Consider the following 12,747-nt stretch of genomic DNA (forward strand, 5'->3'; position numbering starts at 1 on the left):
GGAAGGTTGGGCAATCCTACTTCCGTAGTGATACTGCCTCGAAAACCCAAGGAGGCGTCGCTATGAGTCGGGGCCGACTCGACGGCACATAACAACAACAACAACAAGCTCAAAATAAATCCATATCTGCCTTTCATAAAAGCATTAATCTACAGTGATGGTGTGGTAGTTATGTTTGTGTGTTAACTTGGCTGGGCCTGGCTGAGTGGCTGGGCAGCTGGTGGTAGTTATTCCCCATAATGAGACTGGAAATCAACTCCATGGTGGAATCTACCACAAGCAGCTGAGTAGCTGCCTTTGGGATGTAGTCTGCTTCCTGTATATAAGGAGAAGCCTTGGGAATGGTCTCTAGCTTATGGCATGCTTGGACCTTGCATGTAGCTGTGTCATTGTTCAGCAGCCTGCAATGCTCTGCCAACCTTGGGACTAACGATGGACTTAATGGCCTGTCATGTGGTTTGGTAACATCGTGGCTATGCCTTTTTACTTGTCAAACTTGGGGCTTCTCAACCTCAGCAGACAGCAGCTGTCTGAGTGAAGAAACACCTCTTGCTCCAGTAGGCCGGGATCAGGAGGTAGAACTGGACCCCAAGGTTGAGGGGCTTTCACCCAGCCCCTAGAGCCTGGCACTTTGAACTTGGACTTAAAGCCTCCAAATTATAAGAATGAACTCCTGTTTGTTAAGGCTATCCCATTTGTGGTATTTTCTGTTAGAGCGGCCCTAGGTAACCAGAACAGATGGCAAAAGGTAAAGTAATATAACCACCTAATTTCGTAAGTATGGGACAGTTTTAGCATGATTATAATCTCTAAAACTCCTTAAATACATTGATTCCTCAGCCTCAAACTAGGTCTAAATTAAATTCTCAGGGATATTTTCATATAGTTATTTATCAGTTTCATATATATATATATGTCAATTTGTTGGACTGTGGTGGCTTGGCATGTTGTTCGAGGCTGAAGGCTATTCTGCTTGGAATCAAAAATGGCCAGCCTTTATCTCACCTACTTTGGTCATGTTGTCAGAAGGGACTATTCCCAGGAGAAGGATATCATGCTTGGAAAAGTGGAGGGTCAACGAAAAAGGGGAAGGACCTTAACGCGATTGATTGACACAGTGGCTGCAATCATGGGCTCAAGCGTATCAAGTGTTGTGAAGATGACACAGGACTGAGTAGTGTTCTGTTGTACACTATGAGTTGGAGCTGTCTCAATGTCACCTAACAGCAGCAACAATATATTATCATTACAAAGATCTTTTTTCAACAACATCAGTGGTGACTAGATATGTGGGCTTTTCTGGATGGAAAACACAGAAATCAAATTAACTCTTTGGAAGGAAACAATGAAACAGGTCAAAATCTTCAGTCAGAACAAGGCCAGGGACTAACTGTGGAACAGACCATCAATATTTCATATGGAAGTTTAAACTGAAGATGAAGAAAACTGAAACAATCCACAAAAGCCAAAGTATGATGCTGAGTATATCCTACCTGAATTTAGAGACCATCTACAAAAAAGATCTGATGTATTAATTGCCAATAACTGAAGACCAGACAAGCTGTGGGACAACATCAAAGACATCATACATGAAGAAAAGAAAAGGTCATTACAAAGACAGGAGAGAAAGAAAAGACCAAATGGATGTCAGAAGAGACTTTGCAACTTGCTCTTGAACAGAGAGAAGCTAAAGCTAACAGAAGAAAGCATGAAGTAAAAGAGCTTAGCAGAAAATTTCAAAGCACAGCAAGAGAAGAAAAAATGTAATGAAATGTAAAAAGATTCAGAATTAGAAAACCAAAAGGGAAGAACACACTTGGCATTTTTCAAGCTGAAAGAATTAAAGAAAAAAATTCAAGCCTTGAATTGCTAAATTGAAGGATTCTATGGTCAAAATATTGTACAATGCAAGATGCTACCAAAAAAAGATGGAAGGAATACACAGAGTCATTATGCCAAAAACAATTGGCAATACTCAACTATTTCAGGAGGTAGCATATGATCAAGAACCAATGGTATTGAAGGGAAAAGTCCAAGCTGCACTGAAGGCATTAGCAAAAAACAAGGCTCCAGGATGGAGTAATTGAGCTGCTTCAACAAATGGATGCAACTCTGGAAGTGCTCACTCATCTATGCCAAGAAATTTGGAAGACAGTTACCTGGCCAATCAACTGGAAGGGATCCATATTTATGCCCATTCCAAAGAAAGGTGATCTAACAGAGAGTGGAAGTTATCAAACAATATCATTCATATCACACACAGGAGAAATCTTGCTGAAAATAATTCACAAATGGTTTCAGCAGTATATCATCAGGGAACTGCCAGAAATTCAACCTGGATTCAGAAGAGGAGGTTGAACAAGGGATATGATTGCTAAAGTGAGATGAATGTTGGCTGAAAGCAGAGAAAGCCAAAAGATGTTTACTGGTGTTTTATTGATTATGGAAAGGCATTAGATTGTTTGGATCACAACAAATTATAGATAACATTGCAAAGAAGGGGAATTCCAGAACACTTCATTGTGCTCACGTGGAACCTGTACATAGACCAAGAGGCCATTGTTCAAACAGAAGTGGATATAGCATGATTTAAAATCAGGAAAGGTGTGTGTCAGGGTTGTATCTTTTCACCATACTTTTTCAATCTGTGTGCTCAGCAAATAATTCAAGAAGCTGGACGATATAAAGAATGTGGCATCAGGATCGGAGGAAGACTCGTTAACAACCTGTGATATGCAGATGACACAAGCTTGCTTGCTGAAAATGAAGAAAACTTAAAGCACTTAATGATGAAGGTCGAAGACTACAGCCTTCAACATGAATTATATCTCAACATAAAGAAAACAGAAATCATCACAAGAGGATCAATACGCAGTATCAGGATAAATGGAGAAAAGATTGAAGTTGTCACAGATTATAATTTACTTAGATCCACAATCAATGCATATGTAAGCTTAAGTCAAGAAATCAAATGACATATTGTGTTGGGAAAATGTGCTGCAAAAGATCTCATCAAAGTGTTGAAAAGCAAAGATATCACTTTGAGGACTAAAGTGCATCTGACTCAAGGCATGGTATTTTTAATTGCCTCATATGCATGTGAAAGGTGAATTGTAAGACCAAAAAAGAACTGATGCCTCTGAAATATGGTATTGGCACAGAAAATTACATATAACCATGGACTGTCAAGAACAAACAACTTTGTTTTAAAGAAGTATGGTCAGAATGCTCCTTAGGCGTGAGGATGGTGAGTTCACCTCAGGTACTCTGGACATGTTATCACAAGGGACCAGTTCCTAAAGGAGATCATTCTTGGTAATGTAAAGTTTCAGTGAAAAAGAGGAAGACCCTCAATGAGATGTATTGACAAAGTAGCTGCAACAATGCACTAAAATATGGCAATGATTGTGAGGATGGAACTGGACCAGGCAATGGTTTGTTTTGTTGAACCTAAGGTCACTTTGAGTGAGAACAGACTCCATGGCACCCAACAACTGCAAACACGTGTCTGCCATTGAATTGATATCAATTTGTATCTACTCTGTATGACAGAGAATTACCCCATAGAGTTTCCTCAGTGATAATCTTTATGGTAGGTCTAGTGGTGCAGAGGCTAATGCATTCAGCTGCTATCCTAAAGGTCTGCAGTTTGAACCCAGCAGCTGCTCCACAGGAGAAAAATGAGGCAGTCTGCTTTCCTAAAGATCTATACCCTTGGAAACATTATGAGGCAGTTCTGTCCTATAGGTTGTCTGTAAGTCAGAATCAACTCAATGGCAGTGGGTTTAGTTTTATCTTTATGGGAATTTATCACCAATCAGGTCTTCTCTCTCACGTAGTTCACCGGTATGCTTTTGTTGAAATAATTTCTATTACAAGGATCAGCACAAGGCTGGTCCCTATGAGGTGGCAGTTAAAGATGTCCCAAGTGTCCAACTTTTCCAAACTGCTGTGCCCCTCCATCATCTCTAACATCAAGTTCTCCTCCGCCCCTCATACTCTGTCTCCTGTCTTTGGGTTCTGTATTTCTCTGTAATGTCTCAGAGAACTCACAAACTGCCAAGACAACAACTCATGTGGTGGTGGTGGAGCCTGGGAGTCTAGCAAGTTCCACGTCCATGGGTAGGTCTGGAAGCTCCAACATTCTATTATTTTACCCTATGTACAAAGTACTTGCCCAGATGAATTCACTTACTCTAACCAGTTTTTCTTACATTGTCAGATGAAATATTAGATATGGAAGATGCAGAGCTTTAAAAAACTGCTCCTTGTAGTGGACAACAGGGCTAGGTGAACAGAGGCATGAAGTTCTCTTCCTTGAGTTCTCCAATTCTTTAACAGTATTTCTTAAAGTGTGGCTCAAAAACCTACTACACAACTTACCTGGTTGCCAAAAATATGGAAAGTCCTAAGAACCTCTCAGACTTAATAAATTAGAATTTCTGGAGGTTGGGTCCAGAAATCTACCTTTTCAGCATACAACACTGGTAACTGCTACACCTACTACTAACCTAGTAGTTAGAAGACTCTTCAAGATCTACTATGATAATCAAGATAAATGTTCCATGTAGCAATATGTGCAAAATCAATTAAGGCAGTCTTTTAAATGGAGAGGCAATGTTAGTTAATGAGGAATCAGATATAATGGGAGTTGGGAGATAAAATCTGAGCATTAATAAATGGTTATTGAGTATGTATGTGACCATCATTATGTTAAATGATGCAAGGATTACAAAAGAAGCTAAAAATATATAACCAGTAGTTGTTGAGTAGATTCCAGCTCATGGTGACCCCATGCATCTGAGTAAAAGTGTTCTGCATAGGGCATAAAATGCCTGAGTTTTCAGTAGTAGATCACTAGGCCTTACTTTTGAGGTGCTTGTGAGCTTTGGTGGTGTAGTGGATAAGGCACTTGGCTGCCAACTGGAAGATCAGCAGTTCAAACCCATCAGCTACTCTGTGGAGGGAAGATGGAGCGATCTACTTCCATAAAGACTTATAGCTTTGGAAACCCATCGGGGGTTTGCTATGAGTTGGAATCGACTTGATGGCAGTGAGTTTGGTTTTTTTTTTTTGGTGAACAGATGTCAAGTTCTAGCTTTTCAATTAGCAGCCATGGAGGTTAACAGTCTGGACCCCTAATCTCAAGAGTTTTACAACTGAGGTGGTCCAAATATAGACAAGAAACAAAGAGATAGAATAGCTCAAACTTCTTACTACCAAAAATTGAGTGAATTCTTGCATTATATAAGAAAACACATTGCTTACTATTGTGATGGTGGTTGTTGTTAAATGCTGTTGTGTTGGCTCATTAACTCATAGTGACCTTATATGCAACTGAATGAAACATGGCTTGGTCCTGCGCCATCCTCATAATGCTTGCTATGCTTGACCCCATCATTGCAGCCATTGGGTCAATCCATCTCATTGAGGGTCTTCCCCTTTTTCACTAACACTCTACTTTACCAAGCCTGATATCCAGGGACAGACCCTTTCTGACAACAAGAACAAAGTCAGTGAAATGAAGTCTGGCTGTTCTCGTTTCTAAGGAGCATTCTGGCTGCACTTCTTCCAGGTTTGTTCTCTCTTCTGGCAGTACATGGTAATTTTAGCAGTCTTTGCCAACACCACAATTTACAGCCATCAACTCTTCTTCAGTTTTCTTTATTCATTGTCCAGCTCTCACATGCGTATGAGGCAACTGAAAATACCATGGTTTGGCTCAAGCCCATCTTAGACTTCAAAGTGACATTTTTGCTCCTTAACACTTTGAAGAGGTCTTTTGCAGCAGATCTGTCCAGTGCAATATGATGTCTGATTTCTTGAGTGCTGCGTCTATGGGTGTTGATTGTGGATCCAAGTAAAAGAAAACATCAATCTTCTCCATTTATTGCGATATTGCTTATTGGTCCTGCTGTGAGGATTTCTGTTTTCTTTATGATGAGTTATAATCCATACTGGAGTGTAGTGCTTCAAGTGCTACAAGTCATCACCTATTTCATCAAGCATATTTGTGTCATCTGCATATCTCAGGTTGTTAAAGAGTCTTCCTCCAATCCTGATGCTGCCATCTTCTTCATATAGTCCAGCTTCTCAGATTATTTGCTCAGGATACAAATTGAATAAGCATAGTGAAAAGATACAATCATGATGCACACCATTCCTGATTTTAAACCATGCAATATATTCCCTTGTTCTATTTGAATGACAGGCTCTAGGTCTATGTAAAGGTTCCTCATGAACATAACTAAGTGCTCTGGAATTCCCATCCTTCTCAATATTATCCATAATTTGTTATGATCCACACAGTTGAATGCCTTTGCACAATCAACAAAACACAGGTAAACATCTTTCTGATATTCTTTGCTTTCAGCCAAGACCCATTTGACATCAACAGTGAGATCACTTGTTCCAAGTCCTTTTCTGAATGCAGCTTGCATTTCTGGAAATTCTCTGTCTATATACTGCTGCAACTAGTTTTGAATTATCTTCAGCAAAATTTTATTTGTTTGTGATATTAATGAGATTGTTCAGTAATTTCCACATTCCATTGGGTCACTGTGTTAGACTGGGTTCTCTAGAGAAACAAAACCAGTAAAGGTATTTACAATGCGTAAGTTGTTGGTTTTTCAAAACTCTATCATGTGATCTCCAACATTGTTTCTATCACCAAGGTCCTAGTTTCCAACTACTGATGCTTCTTTGTTTCAAACTTTTGCATAACAATCACCAGTGATAATCAACACATCTTGATTGCATATTTGGTCAATTTCAGACTTCAGAAGTTGGAAAAAAATCTTCAATTCTTCATCTTTTGTTCTAGTGGCTGGTGTATAAAATTGAATAATAGTAACATTAACTAGTCTTCCCTGTAAGCATATATAGATGTTATCCTATCACTGACAGCATTGTATTTCAGCATAGATCTTGAAATGTTCTTTTTGATAATTAATGAAACATCATTTCTCATCAATTTGTCATTCTTGGGATAGTAGACCCTATGATTGTTTGATTCAAAATGGCCAATACCAGTCCATTCAGCTAGTAAGTAATGCTAGGACATTGATCTTTTGCACTCCATTTCATTTTTGACAACTTCTAGTTTTCCTAGATTCATACTTCATACAATCCAAAATCCTATGTTTTGATGGATGTTTGGAGCTGTTTCTTCTGATTTTGAGTCATGCCTCATTAGTTAATGAAGGTCCTGAAAGCTTTAAAAATCTGACTCCTGAAGATGGTGTGTGACAATGTGGTTGATTACAATATATAAAGAGAATGGATGAGGGAGATCAAAATAAAAGCCCAGGGGTTATATAGGGTGTGAAATGTAATAGGGCTAACATATTAAGTTGGGAAAGACAACAGATACAGACCCACAAAAACTTCAGAAATTAAATTTGCAGACATAAACCATAAAATGGCCCTAGTAATTTAAAGAAATAATAGACATACTTGAAAATATCTTCAGGGAATAAGAAAGTTAAAAATTCATCTAGCAATTTTAAAATAAGAAAACCAGAGTTCTGGGACTGAAAATACAACTAAAATTAAAACTCAGTGGTTATGTTTAATAGTAGATTGGGCATTGGAATATGGTTCAGAAGAAATTATATAAAGCATGACAAGATAAAAACAAACAGAAAATACAGAAAAGAGGGTGAGAGCAAATGGAAGAGAGAATAAGCCTGGCATATGTTTAGTGAGAATTCTCTTAGAAGAAAAGAGAATGGAGAAGAAGCAATGTGATGGAAATAACATCTGAGAATTTCTTGGAACTGATGAAAGACACAAACCCAGATTCAAGAAATTCAACAAATTAAAAAGCAAAAAAAAAAAAAAAAATCCATATCCAGATACATAATAAACAATTTCCATAAAAGGAAAGCAAAGAGACACATTTTCTTGAACAACATATACTCTGATAGCTGATACAACAACAGTGAAAGTCGTATCTCCAATGCGGTAAAAGAAAAAAAAGGCCAAGCTAGAATTCTACAATTAGTAAAAATATGTTTGTAGAATGAAGCTAAATTTATTTTCAGATAAACAATGAGTGAGCAATTATGCCATTAGAGCTACACAAAATGTAATTCTAGGGAATGTATGTCAGATAGAATGAAAATTTACACTAAAAGGTAAACCTAAGATACAAAAAGAAATGAAAAGAAAGTGATATATAGGTAAACGTAAACAAACACTGACTCAACAAAATAAAGTCTTGTTAAGTTAAAATATAGTACATGACAACAGAAATAAATAACAGAATATACATAATAGAAATAAAATACATGACAATAACAGTATGAAAGTCAAGGATTAGTTATTCCAGTTATCACTGCATAATAAATAACTGCAAAAGCTAGTTACTTAAAACCATTTATTATGCTTACAGATTCTGTAGGTCAGGAAGGTGGCAAGACACAGTAAGGATGGTTTGTCTCTGTTTCACGAGGTCTGGTGCCTGGACTCATCTGAAAGCTTTTTTACTTACATGTCTGACATGTGATGCTGGTTAGTTCCTCTCTTTGTGGACTAGTTTGGGTTTCCTTATAGCACAGTGTCTAGGTTCCGAGGGTGAGCGTTCTGAGAGTGACGAAGCAAATGAGAGTAAACAAGCACCAAGCAGAAGCCATATAATATTTTATGACTTATGCTTGCAAGTCATTAAGTTAAATATGCTGCGTTCTAGTCTATTAGCTGAGGCAGCCATAAAGTCCTACACACGTTCAAGGGGAACAGAAATAGATACTGTCTTATAATGGGAGATGGCAAGTTTCTAGAAGAGCATGTGGGACAGGAAGTGTTGCTGTGGTCATTTTTGGAAAATACAATCTGCTACAAAGGTAAATGAAATTATCTTTAATCAAACTATCTGAATATGTATGTTAGCATTCATACATAGTAGGAAATCATTAAAACACAGAAACCACTAAGTTAATAAATGGCAAAAAGTTGTGCATAGATCAAGAAAACAGAAACCATATAATCTGAGATTTTTTTTAGCATTTTCTTACCCTGTACAAGTAGTCCTCAATTTACAATGTATTCACATCATGATGAATTGCATTTATGACCATCTTTTTTCCCATAATTGTTAATAATATATACTATGTACAATGTTGCAGCACATAATTTGTTATCATTCTCAGATGTTCACTTGCAGGTGTTTGAATTTAAGATTTACTGTTCAAAACACTAACACATAGCAGTGTATGGCCTGGTTTACAATGAAGTTCGTGTTGGTGTTGGGAGTCACAATGGTTATGGCATTGGCAATGTTCAATTCTAAAGACATAATACAACAGCTGAACTGTGAATGTGACTGACAGTCATGACTCCAACACTGATAATGACTTCGTCATGGACCAGGTCTGTGGTGTGACCTTATTCAGTACTTCATCCCATAAGAAGTATCTGTTGTTAATTTGAAGCCAAGTGGTTGAAGTTTCTCTACCTATAAAACCTGCACTGCTTATACCTCTAACAATATTTCTACCAAGAGAAGTCATGCCACTGAAAGTTATAATCCAAAAAAGGTGAAGGCTCTATACACAGATATAAAGCTGAAGATCGTCAAGTCTATGGAAATGGAAAGGTGGCAAAACAGCATGCGAAGAATTGCATCATTCAACTGGTTTGACAATATATAAGAATTTTGGAAACAGTTAAAGAAGCAATGGGCATAAAATCAACAATTTTAACGAAAAAGAGGCAAGGATCTATCCATGAGATGAAGTTATTCATGATATGGATAGAAGATCAAATCCAGAAGAGGATTCCATATTTCACTGGCCTACAATTTAAGGTAATCAGGCACATTAGTATACAAGACAAGAAGAGAACTAGTAGAAACCAAAAATCGTTGCAATCAAGTTGATTCCACTATTGACCTTTTAGGACAGAGTGGAATTGCCCCTCCCCCCCAGGGTTTCCAAGTTGACATATCTTTACAGAAGGAGACTGCTATATCTTTCTTCCATGGAGAGGATGGTGAGTTTGAACCACCAACCATTTGGTTGGTAGCTGAGTGCTTTAAACACTACACCACTAGGGCTCCTAGCAGAAACAAAAGAGAAAGAAAAACAGACACAAAGTTCAGCATTTAGACTATAATTTTGCTTTCCATGTCCAAGTAGATAAAAGATTGATGAAAGTTTCTGCAAAAGAATCAGAAACTGCAAGAGTGACATATTTGCAGATTTACGTATTTGCAATTAGAAATTTGAGAACTAAAAATAACAGAGGGCTAAGAATAACCAAACACTGTCACAGAAAAATAAGTTGGGTGGACATACTGTACCAAATACCAATAATAATATATCAGGTACAGTAATAAAGAAAGTTTGGTACTGGAACAGCAAGAAAATTGAAAAGAAAAAAATTAGAAAGACACTTAGGAATACAGTGTACGACAGTGGTGGCACTGCAGAAAATTGAGGAAAAAGACTTTTCAACAAATGATTTTTCCCACCATGCACAGAATTCCTTGAAAATTAAAAACATAAATGTGAAAGGTAAAACTTACAAGTCATAAAAAACTCTAACCTTAAAACAAAAGACTGATATTCTCCTTACATAAATATTAACAAATTCTCTTAATCAAAGAAGATCATGAGAAAAAAATTCAAGTCATGGAGTGGGAAAAGCTATTTGGAGCTATATAACCAACAAAGGACTGGATATATAAAGATGTTTTTAGGAACAGGAAGATGGCGTTGTACCTGTAACCACGTTTGTTCCCTCTAGCATCTTAATTCCTGAATAACTAGGTATATAGAAACAGTGATACTGGAGTCATGAGCAACTAGGGAGAGGATAGGATACCAGATTTGGTAGAGGCACCGAAAAAAAGCAGATTAAACAACTGGGAAAAATAAATGTGCCTGCCTAGGTGGCAGACAGAGAGATGGAGACCCAGAAGAGTCGTCAGCAATACAAAAGAGACTGATGGAGACGAGGAAGGGGGAAAAACAACAACAACAAAAAAAAAACTCCACGGAACCCACAGAGGCAGTGGGGACTCACAATACCCACACTGGGAGTTTCTGACGGAGTCCTTGGGAGCTGAGCTGAAAGGAATACTTTAAGCCACCACAACATCTTCTTCACTCAACTCCAACCCCCCTTCACAATGAACAGAGACATGCATCCACATCCCCATCAGTGATTCCACCAACACAAAAAGAACTGGAGAGCAACCCAGTACATCCGAATTAAAAACCGAAAAAGTACACCTGCTCCACGCTTTCATATATAGTTAAACATAAAATCATGGTAAAACAGATGAATATATAACTAACAGTTAAAGACAACACTTTCAAAATCTCTAGGAAACAACAGACCTCAAATCAAACAAACAAGCAAAACAGGGTAAGACAACAGAAACAAAATCCCAGCCTAAAGAATTATGTATCATGGAAGAACAGGCAATGGAATTATCTGAGAAGGAATTCAGAAGATATGTACATAGGACTCTACAAGAGCTCAAGGAAACCACAAACAGAATCAAGAAGACAGACAGTGCCCTGGAAGAATTCAGGAAAACCATTCAAGAACAAAGTAACAAGATAAATACACAATTAGAACTCATACAAAAATAGCAGTTAGAAATCCAGAAGATGAACACAAAAATTACAGAGTTAGACAACACAGTGGAAGGACTAAAGAAAGAGTAGACTAGAATTGGCTGAAGAACGCATTTCCCAACTAATCCTTTTACACCAGCCTGTATAAAGAAAAAATCAGAGCAAAGATTTAAGAGCAATGAAGAGAATGTAAGATATGGAATGACATGAAAAGAAATAACATATGCCTCATTGGAATATCAGAACAAGAAGCAGCAAGAAACAAAAACAAAAACAAACAAAAAAACCCACTGAGAAAATTGTGGAAGACTTGCTAACAGAAAATTTTCCCCATATCATGAAAGAAGATATCTGTCCAAGAAGCTCAACAAACCCCATACAAGATAGATCCCAAGAGAAAGTCACCAATATGTATCATAATCAAACTCTCCAAAATCAAAGACAAAGGAAGAATCTACAGAGCGGCTTGTGGAAAAAAGGAATGTTGACTACAACAGACAACCAATAAGATTAAGTTCTGATTACTCAGCAGAAACCATGCAGGTAAGAAGGCAAAGGGACGGCATATATAAGACACTGAAGGAAAAGAACTTTCAACCAAGAATTCTATATCCCGTGAAACTGTCCATCAAATATGAGGGTGAAATCAAGACATTTCCAGACAAAGAGAAACGAAGGGAATTTATGAAGAACAGACCAACCCTACAAGAAATGATAATGGGAGTCCTGAAAATAGAGAACCCACAAAAAAGAACAAAATTATATTAAAATTAAAATTAGGACACTTGACACCAACACTTAGAAATCAAAACAGAAAGAGATGCACAAAATAAGCTCATAGAACAATGTACATAAAGAAACAAAGGAATCAATCTGCAGATGACACCAGCAACAAAGTAAATAGAGGGAATAAAAGCTCTTATTACAAAACTTCCAAATGGAGAGGAAGACAGGACAATGTCTTTATTGAACTGACTGTTCCAAACTTAAGGATATAAGAATTTACTTTAGGGTAACCACAATGAAAATTAAAAATCCCCCTAAGCAAATCCAGAAAAAAGAAAAACATACGGGTTTAGTAATCATAAAACCAACAATAATGAAGAAAAGAGAAGAAACACTTGATAAAATGAGCTCAGCACAGAAATATAATTTGGAA

At 37.4% G+C, this 12,747-nt stretch overlaps 1 protein-coding gene across 1 annotated transcript in view; it reads left to right on the forward strand.

Annotated features, from left to right (window-relative positions):
• The window catches only part of STAP1 (signal transducing adaptor family member 1), a 114,273-nt gene extending 105,511 nt beyond the window's left edge, over nt 1-8,762 (forward strand). The window contains exon 9 of the mRNA XM_007942799.2: nt 8,557-8,762. Within this exon, the coding sequence (XP_007940990.2) occupies nt 8,557-8,762 (206 nt within the window). The remainder of the gene's footprint in view (nt 1-8,556) is intronic.
• The last annotated feature ends 3,985 nt before the right edge of the window (nt 8,763-12,747 follow it).

The sequence above is a fragment of the Orycteropus afer genome, unplaced genomic scaffold (assembly GCF_000298275.1).
Source record: "Orycteropus afer afer isolate SDZICR_OR568_19922 unplaced genomic scaffold, OryAfe1.0 scaffold00098, whole genome shotgun sequence".
Classification (NCBI taxonomy): Eukaryota; Metazoa; Chordata; class Mammalia; order Tubulidentata; family Orycteropodidae; genus Orycteropus; species Orycteropus afer.